The sequence below is a fragment of the Macrotis lagotis genome, chromosome 5 (genome assembly GCF_037893015.1).
Source record: "Macrotis lagotis isolate mMagLag1 chromosome 5, bilby.v1.9.chrom.fasta, whole genome shotgun sequence".
NCBI lineage: Eukaryota > Metazoa > Chordata > Mammalia > Peramelemorphia > Peramelidae > Macrotis > Macrotis lagotis.
In genome coordinates, this window is record NC_133662.1 from 253655754 (window position 1) to 253674180 (window position 18427).

General features: G+C 51.0%; 1 protein-coding gene across 1 annotated transcript; it reads left to right on the top strand.

Moving 5' to 3' along the window:
• Positions 1 to 9464: 9464 nt before the first annotated feature.
• LOC141488927 (sn-1-specific diacylglycerol lipase ABHD11-like) lies at positions 9465 to 12767 on the top strand. Its single transcript, XM_074189418.1, has 6 exons — positions 9465 to 9623; positions 10192 to 10327; positions 10812 to 10985; positions 11705 to 11875; positions 12208 to 12389; positions 12468 to 12767. The coding sequence occupies exons 1-6, from the start codon at positions 9532 to 9534 to the stop codon at positions 12598 to 12600; spliced, it is 888 nt and encodes a 295-aa protein (XP_074045519.1). The 5' UTR covers positions 9465 to 9531; the 3' UTR covers positions 12601 to 12767.
• Positions 12768 to 18427: the final 5660 nt, after the last annotated feature.

The window sequence follows — 18427 nt, forward strand, 5'->3', positions numbered from 1 at the left end:
TATAATTTCAGATAAAATGACATTTACATAATTTACATATTGCTATATAAATATTTTATGTACTATATTCATAATAATTTATATATTTCATACTTTGTATATTATTTTATTAGATATATTTACATACAAAATATTTCATGTTACTTTGTGTAATATATTTACATATTACAATTTTATAACATTTGATCCCTGCCACAACCTTGTTTTATAGTTGAGGATACTTAGGCAGGAAGGGGTTAATTGACGTGTCCTAGGTCACATGGCCTGTGTCTGAACTGTTTCATATAACATGGTATATAAAATATATTGTAGCTATTCATATAAAATTTTATAGTTTTATATAATTTTACAGATAAGATGTTTGATATATTATTTTATATAGCATTTATATCTAAAATGTTTATATTATTTATACAACATATTTCTATTAGTTTATGTATTTACAGATGAAGTATATTTTACAAATTATTTTATATGTCTTTGCATATAAAATTTTATGTATTATTTGCATGTCAATATATATAAATGTGATATATTTACATATAGTCTAAATAATATGCAGAATATTATCTATTTTATGTTTGTATACAAATATATTTTTGTTTTTCTGACTTTTTATCTCTTTTATCGCTTTATCTCTGAGATCTTTCTTCGTGTCCAAACATTAGGATGAGTAATAGACATGATGGTTTGTTACTGTAAAGTTGATTAAACACCAAATAAAATTTTGTAACAGGTTGATTCCATTTAGATCTGGTAATGTTTGTTTCAAAAAATATTTATATACAACTTGGGAGAAATGTACTGGGAGGGGACCTGGGGAGAGGGGTGAAGAATCTCTGTATAAAAAGAGGGGGAAAAGGATGAGACGCTCAGGGATGAAGTCTTAATGTTGAGAAGGAAAATCCCAGCTGCCTTGGGAGAAACTATGAGTCAGAAAGGATGCGGAGGTTTTGGAGCAGGAAGGGGAGAAGGTTCCAAACACAAACAGCAAAACCCGGGCACAGAAACTGTTCCTGCAGCGGCTGGGGGGGTTGGAGGGAGGTTGTGGCCCCGGGGGAGGCCAAGCTGTGGATCCTTGTCCGGGCTGGCTCCACAGGGGCGGCGGTACAGGAGGGCGGCCCGGGTGGGGTCCACACTGGCCCGACCCCTGCGTCCAGGCTCCCTGGGTGACCTCAGCAGGAGTAGCTGTGTCTGCCTCCCTGGTTCAGGGATGGATGCATGAAACCCTTCCTCGCCTCGGGGGCGCTCGAGGTGATGGGGCAGAAAAGGAGAGGCCCATGGCCTCCTGGGCACCGCTGGTCCCTGCTCACCCTGCAGGAGAGCCTGGGGGTCGGGGTCAGAGGGCCGCCCTGCTGAACGACCCTGGGCAAGCAGATGACCATCTCGGTGCCTCCGCTTTCTCATCCGTGAAGGCCAGGCCGGCTGGCCCCGAGGCCCTTTCAAGCCGGCCTGGTCTAGAAAGGCTTTCCAGAAGTTTCCAAGGGGCGGGCCTGCTCCAGGCTTCCACGCCACCCGACGGGGCTGGGGGGGCAGTACCACAAGGGGGGCGCCGCTGAGGCCCGGGGCCAGCCGCTCCTCGGGAGTCGGCAGGAGGGCGCGTGTTCGAGTCCAGCCCAGGGCGCCCTGGGGGATGCGGGCGTGGGACACTTTGTAGCAGGCCCATCCGGGGCCTCGGGTCGCCTGGCTCCTGTCTGGTCCGCGGGAGGGAGTGAGGAGGGGCGTGCTGGGATGACGTCACCTCCCCGATGGACAGCGTCATCGCGTCACCAGGCCTCAGCTTTCAAAGATGATCCATTGAGCGCGGCCTGGGGCCCCGGGGTCAGGAGGACGCGAGTTCGGATCCGGCCTCCGACGCTTCACGATGGCCCAGCTCTGTGCCTTGGGCGAGTCCCTTAGCCCCCTGCCTGCCCAAAACTAGACAAACCAACAAAACGAGCAAAGGAAGACGACCCCGCATCTTCCTCAAGCGAAGCGACCTCCGCCCCTGAGGTCAGGGGTCAGGCCGGAAGTGGACGCGCGTGTGCTTTCATGTCACGTCGCCCCCGGGGCTGTCTTCCTCCCATCCCGCCCAGCCAGCCGGGCACACGCCCCCCCCCCGCCCCCCCAAGCTCGGTGACGGGGGTCCGGGCCCGCAGGGAGGGGCGAGGCCGCGGTGGGGGGATGGGGCGCCCTGGCTGAGCCGCCCCGCCCCCCATCCGGCTCTTGGGGGGCCCGGGGGGCACCGCCGGGGGCGGGACTCGGCCCGCAGCGCCCCCTGGCGACCGGCTGCGGGGGGCGGGGCGGAACCCGGGGCACGTGACCGATCCCGGCGCGGGGGGGCGTAGGACCCCCCAGGCACGGCCCCTCCCCCACACCCTGGCAGCCCCCTCTTCCTGGCGTCGCATGTGTGCAGATGTGTGTGCGCGCACACGCGTGTGCATGCACCCGCCCCCACGTGCCCCCCGGGCCCCCGGACCCCCGGACCCCCGGACCCCCGGGCCCCCGGACCCCCGGGCCCCCCGGATCCCCGGACCCCCGGACCCCCGGACCCCCGGCTCCACGCAGGCGCGTCTCCACGGGGCAGCTTGTCCCCGAGCCCGGCCCGGAGGCGGGAGGACGCGGGTTCCGGCCCGACACCCAGCAAGGACCTGGCCTTGGGCCGGCCGCTTGGCCCCAGAGCCGGGCCGGACAGAGCCCTGGAGGCCAGCCGTCCACGCCGGGGGGCCTGGCCTTCCTCTGAGAGCCGCAAGAAGCAGGCGAGCCAAGTGGGTTGGGCTCGAGGGGGCTGTGCCAAGCCCCCAGCCTCCCTTTCTCCTCCAGGACCACCTGGGTCCACCCTCAGGTAGGAACCAGGCCCACCAGAGATGGCCCTGGAGGCGAGGCGACCCGGGTGGAGTGACCTGGGCAAGGTCCGCCCGACTGCTCTACCCACTGTGCCACCGGCTGCAATCTCAGAGACAAAGGCTAGCCTGCAAAGCCGCCCCGAGAGCACCCCACACCTGGCGGGGAGCTGGCTTCCCCAAGGGCTTTTGGCATAAGGGACGCAGCCTCAAGGTCCGGAAGGAGGAAGGCCCCTGAGTCAATGCAAGTCCTGATACTCACCCTTCTGCCCCACTCAAAACCCACCTGGGAACCTTTGATGTACAAATGCTGAAAACCCCCCCACTATAGACCCTGCCTCCTGGCTGTGCCAATGCAGAACTATGCCACCCCCCCAAGCCCCAGAGAGTTTGGCCCATGCACCATTGCCCACAGGCCTAGATAACAATAAACACATGAACCTTAACCTAGCCTTTATTAAAGCCAAATTCTCAGAGGTTTACAGCCAGAATTTAAATCTGATTTCACATATTTCCTAGTTGTATGACCCTGGGCAAGTCACATAACCCTATATTCCTCAGTTTCCTCATCTGTACAATGAGCAGGAAAAGTTCATGACAAACCACTCCGGCATCTGCCAAGAAAACCCTAACAGGGTGACAGTCAGGCACGACTCAGAAACGACTAAATGTATTTCCTTGAAAAACTCTTTCTATTTATTTATCTTGTAAGAATCCCATCTATGTGCTTATTTGGCAGCGTTTAGCGAGCAGGCGGGCAGGACTGTCGGCACTCTTCCTCTCCCTCATCTTTTGATGCGAGCAGCTAGATTCACTAGGTAGCTTGTTGGCCAGGTAGCTCACTAGGTAGGCTAGAGCACCGGGCCTGGGGTCAGGAAGTATCCGGAAGTCCAGCCTCAGATACTTCCCGGCTATGCGAGTGTTTACATGTTGTGTCCGCCCTCACACCAGGAGCTTCCAAGCACAGAGTGTGTTTTTGCTCTTGTACCCAAAACCCTCAGCATAAGATAGATGCTGGTTGAGTGGCTGCGCAACCTTGCAGACACACAGCTAGCAGAGGTTCAAACTCGAGGCCTCCACTCCAGATCCAGCCTTCTAGCCACTACGAGACGGTCTTTTCTCTTTACTAGTTGTCTTTGACACTTCAAAGACCTGTCATAGCTGGATACCTCCCCTCTGTCTCCCCAGATCACAGGCCACAGAGTGGGAAAGAGACAGAGACAGAGACAGAGACAGAGAGACAGAGAGAGAGAGAGAAATGTAAGGAGAGAGAAAAAGAAGTGAGGGAAGGAGGGTTGTACAAAAGGAGAGAGAAAAAAGAGGAGGGAGGAACAGAAGAACTTGAGAGAGAAAAACAGACAGGAATGGAAGGAGAGAAAGAAAGAAGTGAGAGAGGGAAGGAGGAAGGAATGAAAAGAAAGAGAAAGAAGAGACCGAGACAGAGAGTCCATGGATAAAAGAGGTTTGGGGGCTCATCAATGGAGAGAGGCAGTAGGCCCCCTCAGCACAGTCCCTAAAACATATTAAGTCTTTAATAACCGCTTCGTTATTGACTGCTCAGGGGTGGGTTGGACTCCACGGCCACTGAGCTCCGTTCCCACTCAGATTCTGTACTGGGCATTGAGATGGACCAGGGGCCAGAGAGCTCACCCAAGGAGCCAGGCTGGTTAGCTGGAGACGCTGGGACTTCAACAGATCTGTGTTCTCTTCTAGGTAGGCCTGCCCTCTAGTGGCGAAGATTGCCACTCATTCTGCCCTTCTCGTCGGTCCCCCAATTGTACCCCTTCTTCCAGGGGTCCTTTAGCTGGAGGAACCTGCCCTCCCACACTCCACTGCCCGACCAAATTGGCCCAGTGACTATCCCATCCCCATCTCCACACCTTGGCCCACACCTTGGTTTTCCCCACACCTGGAATACCCTCCCTCCTCATGGCCCCCTCTTAAGAACCCCAAGTTCCCTCAAAGTTCGGTTCCAGGACAAAGCTCCACATGACTGGTTTCCCGACCCCCTGATCATTCATCTATGCAGTGGCATCTCCCCCATTGGAGGATCATGTCCCTCTTGGCTTTCTGTTCCCAGTTTCGCAGAGTCCCTGATGTTTAATTCTCCTTAACAAGGATGAAATGATTGGCCATGATTATCATTTTCAAATTTACATAGGGATGGGAACAAACCTTGGATTTCCCTTGCATCAGGCCCCTCTCCCATTCTAGTCTTAGAGAGCTGGCCATTCATACTGGAGGGTGATCAAAATTGTTCAGGGTCTCAGACTCAGTATATGTCAAAGATGGGCTTGGAACACAGGCCTTCTACATCATTCACATAAAAAAAAAACGTGATACTCTGTTTTAGCCAGTTTGTCAGAGACAAGCATTCCTGCTGGGAGGTAGGGAGGGAGATAGACAGACCCCAAGAAGGAGGGAGGGAAGGAGCAAGAGATAGAGAGATCAGGGAGAGAGGGGAAGAGAGAAAGAGAGATGGGAGAGGAGAGGGAGAAGGGGAGAGGGGAAAGGGAGAGAGAGAGAGAGAGAGAAAGGAAGGAAGAAGTGGGGAATGGAGGAGAAAGTGGGGAAGCAAAGACAAAAATGGAGAGGGGGAGAAACAGAAAAGGGGAGAAATAGATGGGAGGGAGGGAGAAAGAGGGTAGAGGGAAAAGAAACAGAGACAGGGAGGGACAGGGAGACAAAGGAGGAGAAGAGGGGACGGGAGAGGGAGGAGGAAAGGAGGGGAGGGAGAGAGAAATAAACAGGCAGAATTTCCCCCAATAACTAGAATTCTCTCTGACCCAAACAAATTTCATGCATTTTTCCTCAACAAGATAAAATAGAGATATAGGTTTTCAAAATTAAGGCTGTTTTTGTTTACCAAACAATAGTGGTAATGTAAATATTGGTGGGATGTGTTTAGAGATGGTCTGTCTTGGGGCAGCTAGGTGGCCCAGTGAATAGAGCGTTGGCCCTGAAATCAGGAGGATCTGAGTTCAAATCCAGCCTCCTACACTTACTAATTACCTAGCTGTGTGACCTTGAGCAAGTCTTAACCCCATTAACTTAACCCCATTGCCTTGCCAAACCGAGAGAGAGAGAGAGAGAGAGAGAGAGAGAGAGAGAGAAAGAGAGAGGAGAGAGGAGAGAGAGAGAGAGAGAGAGGGTCTATCTTCCAAGAAAACTCAAAGGACTACCTCTCAATCTGGTCCAGAGTAAACAAAAGCCTCATTTCTCTTAGGTTACACACTAAACTTCAGTTAACAAGGGGTTGTTCCCTGCATCTGACCACTTTGGTGAAGTGGGTCCCTAAGACTTTTCTTGACACAAAGCCCCCAGGGGTTGCTGTGGACCCTGATTCTCTGAATCAGCCAGAGGCCTAGTCCAGTGGCCCTGTCTGTCTAGGGTGACCTTGGTGCTCTGTAATGCTTCCTCCCCTCCTTACAGACACCAGGCTAGCTGGACAGGGGGGTGGATTGTTCAGATTCACCCCATTTCCCTTTAAAGATTCAAGGGTTTGTTTCTGAACTCCCCGTGTTTGCTTTAGAAATACCTTTGAAACTCTTCCAGAGCCAAGCACCTCTTTTTTTAAAAGTTGGTGACATAACTCGAGACCCCCCAGGATGACACAAGGTCAGCACAAAGCCTGGGGCAGCAGTTGCCTGGCTTGTGTTTGCTTTGGGTGAGGAATGTGGCTCATGCTGGCTGGCTCTGTTTGGGGAGCGCTCCTTGCCGTCAGGTTACTTTTTGTTATAACAGGCTATCAACACTCTAGTTTCCCTGTGTCTGCCTTTGCCTTGCCTTGGCTCAGTGACCCGCAGTGGGTCTGATTACCACACTCACCCACGTAGAGATTTGTGCAAAAAATAAAAACCGAAACCTGGGCAGGAAGTTCTGAGCCCAGGAGTTTCACAGAGACCCTGCTAAGGTCGAGCAACAATGGCCTAGCTGTTCCCGGATCAGACGTGGCATGGTATGTTCAATAGTCTACAAGGGGAAACCTTGGACTAGGTCCTCAAATCCCAGCATATGCAGAGATGGGAGAGCTGGATGGGGCCTCAGAGATCATCTGGTTCAACCTCTTCATCTTACAGATGGGGAAACTGAGGCACGGGCAGATTAAATGATAGAATCATAGCTCTAAAACTGGAGGGGAAGTCGGATGCCACCTGATCCAACTTTTTATCTTACAGAGGGGGAAACTGAGGCATAGGGAGGTTTAAATGATGGAATCACAGGCCTAGAACTGGAGGGGACCTTGGAGGCCATCTAGTCCAACTTCTTCATCTTACAGACAGAGAAACTAAGGCTCAGGACAGTTAATTTGCCATCTCAAAATTCAATATATCCATATATATTCAGTATATTCAATACAGCTCATTATCTTTCCCCCAAAACTTTCCCTTCTTCCTATTTTGTTTATCATTGTCGAGAATACCACTGTTGAAGTATAAGATTGAGCAGAGTTAAGGATTCATGAGACAATGACCTCAGAATTATGAGGGACATAAAGTTTATTGATACCAGTGTAAAGGTGAAGCAACTGGTACAGTCCTTTAGAAAACAATCAGAGTGAGATATAGTAAGGCTTAGACAGGGGAAATATGGTATGGTTTATGATATATGAGAGAAAAGACTCTGCTCAAGCAAATTTGATTAGCCCAATACTGGGTACCATTCTATTATTATAACATCTTGTGTGCCTCAGTCTCCCTTCCAGGAGCTAGATGATTCTGGACCCTGCTTGGAACGTGATATCTTTGACAGGAAGATTTCTGACCAGATAGCAGAGTCGGTTCAAGGAGAGGTACAGAGAGACACAAAAGAACAAGTTTTCCCAGAGGTGGTGCAAAAAAATATAACATTCCTTTACAAGAAGGGCTTTGAAGGGAGAAAGCATACAAAAGCCCAAGCTACATGAGCTATTTGCTGGCATAACATTTCCACAGCATCACCACGATTTTCTTAGTCACAACCTGAATGTTGTCTTCAGTTCTTCACTTACCTAACCTAGCTGATCAGCTCTCTTTGCCCCTTGCTCCACTAAGGACACATCCCACCTCAGACGCTGTGGGACCCTGGGCAAGGCATTTAGCGTCTGCCTGCTCCAGTTTCCTCATCTGTAAGTACCTCCCAGTCCTGGTATGAGGATAAAAATGAGATGATATGTATTTTGATTGATCTCCCAGATAGAACCATCGGAGTTATTTGGGCCCAGATCTCGGATTCCAGAGTTGGCCTCTTTCCCTTCTCCTCAAGGTCAGAGAATCACCTTGCAAGCGGAGATTCCATTCACCTGGGGGAGGGATGGAATTGGAAGGGGAGGAGAGATTCCAAAAGTATGAGGGTGAGGAAGGAGAGGTCCCCGGCCTCTGGGGGATCATTCTGCCTACAGAACATCTCATTTTCCTTCATCTCTCAAGCTTGACCTTTCCCCCTCCAGTCCCACCCTTGCTCCCAGGGCCCCCAGGCCCTCATCATTTGTTTGGCTCAGATGTACAGATCTGCTTCCCTCTCGAGGATAACCACAATTCATTAAAACACCACCTGGCGTATTTAAAGAGAGTCCGTCTCCAGGGACCTCAAAGCCTTACTAAGATTAAAAACAAAATTCCAGCTGGCTCCTCCACACAAGGCAAGCCAGAGGTGGGTTTTACAGTTGTGGAGACCGAGTCAGGAAGCATTCTGCTCAAGATCAAAGGTGCTGCCTTGTTAGGGTTCTGAGGTCTGGTCCTTGAGGCTAACCACTGGACTTCAGAGGAAGAATTCAGAGTCAACGGCTGCCCTCCTCGCCAAGCCTCCGAGTGTAGCCTGTCTCAGGCCCAGAGGAGCCCTAGCCCTCCACCACGGATGCCCCTTAGCATCAGAGCTTAGATGAACTGGACCCCGGCTGTTGGTGACATCCAGATATATCCCTAACCCTAGGCCAAGAATAAATCCCTAACCCTGAGTCACAGGTTACATCAACTCAAAGAGTCAACCTACTGAGGGTCTGAAACTTAAAAATAGCATTAATTGAAAGGTTGTGTAGAACAACCCAAGGCTTCTTCTCTTTCCTCCTTGGGGACTCTGCAGAGAGGTGGGCAGGATGGGGAGGAGAGGACCCCTCAGGGCGTCTTGGCTTCTGGTGTGACCTGGGGCCACTCCCTGAACCTCCCTGGGGGAGATCAGAAAGTGAGGGGCCTGACCTAGCTGGCCTCATTTAGACAGATGAGGAAACTGAGGCAGAGTTAAGCGACTCCCCCCGGGTTTCACCCTGCTAGGAAGGATCTGGGGTGGGATCTGAACTCAAATCTTCCTGACTCCGGGTTTGGCATCCTGTGTGCCGCCCCACGTAGCTGCCCCAAAGGAAAGCCGGGCGTTTCTGAGACCGGTCATCATTTTTGAATCACTTGTTTGATCCCCATCATCTTCATCATCATCTTCACTGCTATCCTCAGCCTTCTCCTCCTCCTCCACCAGGGGGGCAGCAGACGCTGGCTCCGGGCGGAGGCCCCGCCCCCACCTGGCTCCCAGCCCCGCCCAGACCTAGGAGACTGGGGGAGGAGGAGGCGGGGCGGGGACTGGGGGAGGGGCTGGAAGGGGCGGGGCGAGGGCTGCCCTGCGCATGCGCGGGAGCACGTGGGCGGCAGAGTGACCCGGACCTGCTCGGGGCGGAGCCGGCTGCTGGGAGCGCGCCGCGGGGCGCGCGCCGCGGGCACGCGCAGAGGGGGCTGCGCCCGGCATGTGGCGCTGGACGTGGGCGCGCAGAGGCCTCGGGGGGCTGGGCTGGGAGCCCCCAAAGCCGCCCCGCCGGCCCCGGAGCAGCGGGCCCAGGTGGGGGGCGCCCTGCGGGCCTCTCCCCTCCCCTCTTACCCCCCACCCCTCCCCCCATGGTGTCCCCCTCCCATGGCCCCCTCCCCCATGGCCCCTCGCCCCCCACCCCGCCCCCCATGGCCCCCTCCCCCAGTGCCCCTCTCCCCCACACCCCTCCCTGGCTCTGCCCCCAGGCCCCCCTGACCCTAGTCTCCCCCCCAGGCCCCTGCCCCTCTCCCCCATGGTCCCCCTGCCCCCTCCCCCCATGCCCCCCTCCCCCACCCCCTCCCCCCGCCTCTGACCCCAGTCTCCCCCCCAGGCCCCTGCCCCTCTCCCCCCAGGGTCCCCCTGCCCCCTCCCCCATTGCCCCCTCCCCCACCCCTCCCCGCCTCTGACCCCAGTCTCCCCCCCAGGCCCCTGCCCCTCTCCCCCATGGTCCCCCTGCCCCCTCCCCCATGTGCCCCCTCCCCCACCCCTCCCCGCCTCTGACCCCAGTCTCCCCCCCAGGCCCCTGCCCTCCTCCCCCTGCCCCCTCCCCCATGCCCCTCTCCCCCACCCCTCCCCGGCTCTGACCCCAGTCTCCCCCCAGGCCCCTGCCCCTCTCCTACAAGCTGCTGGACTCGCAGGACCCCCAGCCGCCCCTGGTCTTCCTGCACGGCCTGTTCGGCAGCAAAACCAACTTCCAGTCCATCGCCAAGGCCCTGGGGCAGCAGACCGGCCGAAAGGTAGGGACCCCCCTGCGCCCCAGTGCTGGGGGCCGGCGGGGGGATGGGGCCCCGTCACCCCGGGCCCCTGCTGGATGGGGCTCCTGCCCCCAGAGCGGGACCTGCCCCCCAAAGGCTTCTTCTCTTTCCTCCTCGGCGACTGGGGCCGAGCCATGTCTGCTGAGGGTTGGGTGGGACAGGCAGGAGAGGACCCCGAGCCTCAGACTCCCCAAAACTGAGGAGGCAACTGTGGCTGAAGGAGGCAAAGGCCTCACGACCTCGAAGCTCTGCTCAGATGGGAGTACATTAGTGCCCCTGGTTGGACCCGGATTCAAATCCTGCACGGCCTGGGATCGGTTTCCTCACGACTCCACGACCTTGGAGGCCCCTTCTTGCTCTCCATCTAGGGTCTGTGGCAGCCCCTTCCCCCCCTCTCGTCCGGCTGCCCACCTCTGCCCCCAGACAGGGGAGGGGCTCCTGCAGGCTCCAAGTCTCTGTTCCCCAGGTTCTGACGGTGGATGCCCGGAACCACGGCGAGAGCCCGCACAGCCCGGATGCCAGCTACGAGGCCATGAGCGCTGACCTGCAGGCACTGCTGCCCCAGCTGGGCCTGGCCCCCTGCGTCCTCATCGGGCACAGCATGGGGGGCAAGACAGCCATGATCCTGGCACTGCAGCGGGTAGGAGCCAGGGGCCTGGGGAGGCGGAGAGGAGAGAGGAAGGGAGGGAAGAGGGAAGAAGGAAGGCACCTGTAAGCACTCCGTCCTTGGAGTTTAAAGGCACCTGGAGGGGAGCAGAGTCCAGGAAGGGACACTGGGATGATGGTGGTGAGCAGCACAAGGCGGGGTGTGTGTCACAGACTTCAGGAGCAGGTCTTTAACCAGTTTCCAGACCTGGAGGGCCAAGAAGGAGGAGGCCGAGACCCAGGCCCAGTGCAACCAAGGCAGCCAGGGCCCAGAGCTTGATCTACAGGAGGCCCTTAGTCAGTGCTTATTGCCTGCCCCAGAAGCATGGCTGGGCCACCACTGGGCAGGACTGGGGGCGGGGCAGAAGCGGAAGGATTAAAGCTCCAGGGTCTGGTCTGGTCCCTAAGCTGAGGAGGTTCTTGGGAAGGGGTGAAGATCAAAGGAGCAGTGGGAACCAGGCCTTTGGCTTCACTCCATGCTGAATCCTAATGGACAGGAGGACATTTCCAGGGCCTGAGCATCAGGGAGGGGGAGGGATAAATTCCATACATTGCTCTGATGTTACCCCAGCTCTGTGGGTACAAGGGGTGCCATCAGGGAGTCCTAAGAAGCTTTCAAGGAGTTCCAGAGTGCTCCACCCTTGGCCCCTTTCACAGCCCTCCCCGTCTGCTCTGCCTCAATGGCGGTCCCTTTGGGGCGACTTTTCTCTGCAGCCGGAGTTGGTGGAACGGTTGATCTCGGTGGACATCAGCCCACTACCGATCATGGGCGTCTCCAGCTTCTCCTCCTACTTAGAAGCCATGAAGTCTTTGCAAATCCCCCAGGAGCTGACCCTGTCTCAAGCCCGCAAAGTAGCGGACAAGCAGCTCTGTCACATCATCAAGGTAACCCTGCCTCACCTGCCAGGGAGACCCAAGTTGGGAGGTTGTGGTACAGGGGCAGAATGAAAGGAGAGTTCCAAGGAGACCTGGGAGAGGCTGTGGGCTGCAGATGTGCTGCACATCCTGTGTGGGGACAAGTCCTGTCTCTTGGCTGCATCTGGATAGTGAAGGGGTTGGACCAGGTGACCTCCCCTTGTCTCCAGGTGAGCCAATATAGAGACCCTGGTTAAGGACTAAGCTGGGTGTAGAGATGGACCTGGCATGAGAGGGGAGGAAAGAAAGGACCTTGGAGTCCAGGGGAGTATGCCAGCAACACCATCCTTCCCCACCCCCAGGACATCAATGTACGGCAGTTCCTTCTCACCAATCTGGTGAGAACCAATGGGCAGTTTGTGTGGAGGGTCAATGTGGAAGCCTTGAACCAGCAGATGGACAAGATCATGGACTTCCCCCTGGTCCAGCAGTCTTACTCTGGCCCTACCCTCTTCCTCAGTGGTGCCAACTCCAAATACATCCAGTAAGACTGGGCCAGAGGTGGGTGGACGCTTTTCTCCCTCTTATGCCTCTCCATCAATCTCATCCTCTATCTCCACAGGCCTAGTCACCACCCCGAGATCAAGCGTCTCTTCCCTCAAGCTCAGATCCTGTCTGTCCCAGGGGCAGGCCACTGGATCCATGCCGACCAGCCACAAGACTTCATGGCCAGAATTAAATGCTTCCTGTCCTAGCAACTGGTTTTCCCACCTCTCCCCAGCTCCTTTCAGAGGAGCTCGGGGACCAGGGAGCGCCCTCCCACTGGGGAAGAAGGAAGCACTTACCTCCTGTCCACTTCACAGTGGCACCATAGCCAGTGTTGCAGACTTTATAACCAATAAAACTGTTCCCAGCCTTTTCACCTTTGTTATCCCCAAAATGATTAGGATGAGTGGGTAGTTGAGTCCTATGGCAGAGTGTGTGTGTGTGTGTGTGTGTCATTGCTGGCAAACAAAATTTGTGGCCCCCAACACCCCTCCAGGAGAGAAGCTGGCTTTGCCTGAGGAGATAGCAGAAAAACCAAGCCTTTCAATAATCTCATAATTCTCTTTTGGACACATTGAGCTGAATGCTTTCAGGCTATCTGACTAGACTTGTGAATCAGGGATAGAGAGATGGCAACTGAGTTCATGGGAACTGATATCACCAGCCAAGAAGCTGAGAAGGAGAAGAGCCTTGGGGGACACCCACAATCGAGGGTGTGATGTGGAGGAAAAACCAGTAAAGAGCACAGCCTCAAAAATGAATCTTCCTTGGGAAGTCCCAAGTGCTCCAGAGACCAAGAAGGGCAAGCGTGGTTGAGGCATCTGGTAGCTGGGGAAGCATGAGTTTGGAAGCTGCAAGAGTGGAGACAATCGGAGTTTAACTGAGAAGGACCCAGAGAGGACATGATGCAGGTCTGCTGTCCTTCAAGGAAAGACCTGGTAGATAAGAAAAGACTGAAGATCAGTGAGCCTGGAGACGATGGAGACGTCCCAAGGGAATGAGTCCAGTCACCTTAACTAGGAATAGGCCACCTCTTCAGAGTGGGAGGGGAGAAGGAATTAGTAGAGGAAGGTCCCTGAATGATGGGAATGATAAGAAGCCCTTAGCTAATTAAGGCCCTGGAGTGGAAGCCTGGAAAGCTGGAGGAGAGAAGAGGGGGTTCAGAACAGCCTCCACAGTGGGGTAGCCACTTGTTCAGGGAGGAGACTGATTGTTTTGTTCTTGTGAAGGCTGGCCTGAGGTTAGATATGAAATTGTAGTGGACTTAGCACATGAATAGGAGGGAAGGAGGAGGGTGGTGGGAATATACCAGCCTTGAAGAATAGCAAGAGTGTAGCCCATGTGAGTTCTGGGAATCCCTACCTCAGCTCCCTCTCCCTCCAAAGGGCTGAGTTCCCAGCAGCAATAAGGCAAGAAGCAAAGGATTTGAGATGAGTCCCCAGTCTCCAAAGGTTTTGAAACTGGGTGATCCATTGGGGTGAAGATGAGTAAAACCTCACCATATCTCAAACCCTGCAACTCCCTACATCCATTAGCATCCACCACCATTGTTATCAATGGCTCCTGCGGAGTCCAGAATGTCTAAATGACTTTTACTTTCTTTGCAAAAAAGTTATGGCAATGTACAGGCTTACACGCAGTTTGAAAGTCTTGTTCCTCCCCTTTGTGCCAATCATTGGTCAGGGTTACAATCTAATCCACAGGGTGAACCCTATGGATTTTCCCCATCTTGCTCATTATACTCATGCACACAGAAGTGTACCGTAATGTGTATGAACTTCACTGAGCGGACACAAAGGACAAGGACACAAACCCTAGGTGAACCCCTGACTAGTTGAAGCTAGTTTTTGACCTCCCCTGGGTCAGAAGGCTCGATATTGAATGAGGAGACCTCACTCAGCTCAATTTCTTTTGTTTTATACTCACCTATCTGCCCATAGGCATAATCACAGGCTTTGTAGTGTGTGTGTGTGTGTGTATAATAAATAATGACCCAACAATCTCCCCTTACAGTCTGTAAAAGCCAACACCCCACAGTCCTTACAACTATCCATCTCACTGCACCTGATGTTGCCTAATCAGGGCTAAGCAGATTCATTTGTGGACCTCCCCCCCAACTAACTTGTGCACACCTGCCCCCATTCCCCAGTCACCTCACTACCTGCATCCAGGTAAAGTAAGAACCTAGCCCTCCTGGGTTTCATTTTGGGTGGAAAAGTGGTTTTTAGCCTTAATTCACCTGTTTGACTAGCTACGTTGGCCACTAAATTACAGAATGAATGACTACTGATTATCATTTCTAAGTCTTTATTTCCCAGTAAATGCAGAAAGATTTTTTAAAAAGTTGGGGGTATTTGTTGGGGGAAGAGATTAAACTTTACTAATATGACACTAATATGACACTGGCTCCATTCTGTGTGTCCAGCATTCATGCATCATGTGATATTCTAACTCTTCCTAACCCAGGTAGCTTGTTTATATACTAGAGTTCTGGCTATTGTTAACTATTCAATCAATCAACAGGTTTTGGGGGCAAACTGCTAAGTGGTAAGAGCTCTGCTAGGCTCCTAGGGGAATATAAATAAGGGGCAGAGGCTCCTCTCAGCTTCTGGGTTGCTATAAGTGTCCGTAAGGTAAAAGTTGGAAGGGATATTTACAGTGATCCCTCCATATCATGACCTTTCCCATCATGGGTCTGCATAAGAAATAAAATGAGAATTAGCTGGGGCGGGGGGGGGGGGGGGGGGGGGGGGGGGGCAGGGAACCATTTTGCATTAGCGATAGATAACTTGTGAAAGCTGACAACAACACAGAAAAAGTTTTAAAATTCAAGAATGCATAAAACAATGACCCCAATTTTACAATAAGATACAGGAAACACTCCAGAAAAAAAATCAGACTTCTCTGTAGAAAGGGAGGGCCAACATTTTAATGCAGATTTTTCCAGATGGGGGAGCACCTCAAATGAAATCAAAGACAGGATTCAAAGGACTAAACAGCACCGACTAAACTAAAAATGGAAATACCTTAATCTAATTAATGCCATTGGTTTATTTCCTGCATCCTGAAGATATTTAGGTAAGAAGCAGAGGAAGAGAAGAGGAAAGCCTTTGATTAATTCAGTTAAGAGAAGTATTTCTTGAGTTCACAGCTGAATCACCTGAAGATTCCATAAAAGGAATCGGTAGAAGGGACATTGAATGATTTTAGGAAAATGTTTCTCCAAGGGTGTGCCAAAAGTTAGGTGACTATGTTTCTGTTTAATGAAGCAAACCATTAATTGAACCCTTGCCTAGACTCAGAACTATGTTCATCCTTGATCATGTAATATTTTGTGGTCAAGGATCCTATACACTTATCCCTTCTACATCTACTATCTGGAAAATCTGAGTAAAAGTTTTTGACATATTTATACCAGAGAAGAAGTCTGAATTATGATGGTATTAAAAGATAAAATATGTGTCGTTTGTGTCTCATTTTCGGCTTCCACAAAACTCCAAAAAAATTCCCATTCAATTTTTTAATGCTGACCCACAATATATCAAAACCATGATGGAGAAAGTTCTGATGTGGAAAATTGTGACTTCAAATGACTTTTGTTAAAAGAGGATATGTCCAAAAAACATGAGGAGGCTGTCAATTTGGAAAATTCTCTTTCTAATAAAAAAAAACATTGTTCAGAATAATTGTAGTTCATAAAATTATTTCTGCCAGGCTTGTGCCACTACTCTGTCAAGGCTGGTGCCCCAAGCCCAGCCCACCATCCCCGGGGTGCCCTGCTCCACATATATGCCATGCACTCAACTAGCTGGGTTTGTCCAGGAAGCCTGAACTGCCTCCTCTCCTTTCATTCTTCCTTCCCTTCAGCATTGATCTTGTGGACTTGGAAAGAGGTTTATGAATGCTGGGAAGAAGCTGCTGAGGCTTCAAGAAAAATTACAGCTGTGAAAGCAGTAGAAATAGTGGGATAGGAAGAAGAGAGTGGTCATCAGAGACAAAATCAGAGACAGAGACAGGGAGGAAGAGAGAGACAGAGGAGCTGGGGGTAGGAAGGAGAGAAACCAGGATGTTTTGACTGCATTAGAACACTAGAGATAAAATAAAAATGACTACTCATCAGCCTCAGAAAGAGAATTTTGGCCCAACATGGTTGGAATTACACAAATTATTCAATTCTGTTCTAATCATGCTATTATTCTTGCCTGACATTCTCTTTTATATGTAGGAATAAACTTTTAGTTCCAAACGTGATTTATATTATGGATTCTTCTTTTGTTTCTTCCTTTGGGAAGGGGAGAGGAAACCCCCAAGGAATCCTAGACTATAGCCAAAAGTGGGTTTGTTGCTCAAGAGTCTGAGATGTCAGTGGAATAAAACCCTAAGGACCCTAATTCCCCTAAGAATAACAAACCCAAGGAAAACCACAAAGGCAAGTGTCATCTGTTCCCTCTAATGAGCAGGTGTCTAGTAACCACTATTGGATAACTGGTGACCATATGAAAAGATGAAGAAGCCAAAATCAGTACTTCCCAGAAGACACAAGGATACAAAGAGAACTTGTGGACCTGAAGCAGAGATGAACAACCAGGAGAAGCTAGCAGAGTCACAAGGAGAAAGGATGCAGTCAGGCTATTATGACTTTTTTTTTTTAGGTTTTTGCAAGGCAAATGGGGTTGTGACTTGCCCAAGACCACACAGCTAGGTAATTATTAAGTGTCTGAGGCCGAATTTGAACTCAGGTACTCCTGACTCCAGGGCTGGTGCTCTATCTACTGCACCACCTAGCTACCCCCAACTCAGGCTATTATGAAACCTCCAGATTGGTGAAATGAAAATCCCTCCCCATCTTCCTCATTTTCTCCCTTTTTTAGTCTTTGATTTTTGATGTCAACAATAAATGGACTATATTCCGAAGAGAACGTAAAAAAAGGGAAAATTTTTAGAGCATCCCTTTTGGTGGCGGCAAAATATTGGAAACTAAGGGGATGCCCATTAATTGAGGAATGACTGAACAAGCTGTAGTATATGATTGTGATGGACTACTGTTGTACAGATTTCAGAAAAACCTAGAAAGACTTGTACTAATTGATGCAAAGTGAAATAAACAGAACCAGGAAAACAATGTACACAGTATCAGCAGCATTGTGTGAGTCAACTGTGAATGACCTAGTTCTTCCCAGCATCACAATGATCCAAAACAAGTAGGAAGGAAAATATATTTCCAGACAAAGAGCTGATGGATTCAATGCAGACTGAAGCATATTTTTATCAATCACTTTATTTTTTATGATTATTTCTTCCTTTTAATGTTTCTTCTTCCACAACTAAAATTAATATGGAAATATGTTTTAAATGATAGTTCATGTACAAACTATATCAAACTGTCTACTATTTTCAGAAGAGGGAGGGGAGGGAGGGAGAAGAATCTTGAACTTAAAATCTTGTAAAAATGAATGCTAAAATCGTCTCAATATGTAATTGCAGGGGAAATAAAAACACTATGAAAAGAAATAAAGAAAAACTAAAAAAAACCATAAAAATAATAAGCGAACTGCCGTGGTAGCAAAGGCTACACAAGCACTTGTTAGCTTTGTTGTACGGAGAATTTGTGTTAGCTCTGGGATTGGATTAATGAGCTCCCTTTTACCTCTGAGAGTCTTTTTGTCAATGCCACTGGGCTGACTGGGTTCCATCCTGGAAAATTTGGTGAATTTTTCTTGACATGATAAGGATGGTGGAACACCTGGCTGTTCATCTCTCTCTTACAACATAACACTCCTCCAGTCTTTTCCAGAAATAAATGTAGCGGTGATGTAATCCTCATATGGAGTATTAACTTAGGCTGTTTGAATAAAATTCCAGCCAAGGGGAGTGAATTCAACTGAAAATTCAAGATCACTATGCTTGGGTCACCAGCCCAGGTCTCTTGGAGTCATTCAGCATCAGCATCAGCATCATCAACAAATGAGTCATGGGTGTTAACCACTTTTTAGCATTGACCACAAGAGGGAACTCACGACTACATATGATTGAACT

What these genes read in the sequence shown, in the direction of transcription:
- LOC141488927 (XM_074189418.1), top strand. Translation starts at nt 9,532, where the DNA reads ATGTGGCGCTGGACGTGGGCGCGCAGAGGCCTCGGGGGGCTGGGCTGG. An exon ending in GGCAGCAGACCGGCCGAAAG is followed by an intron (nt 10,328 to 10,811) that starts GTAGGGACCCCC and finishes TCTGTTCCCCAG; the next exon opens with GTTCTGACGGTGGATGCCCG. An exon ending in GCCAACTCCAAATACATCCA is followed by an intron (nt 12,390 to 12,467) that starts GTAAGACTGGGC and finishes CTATCTCCACAG; the next exon opens with GCCTAGTCACCACCCCGAGA.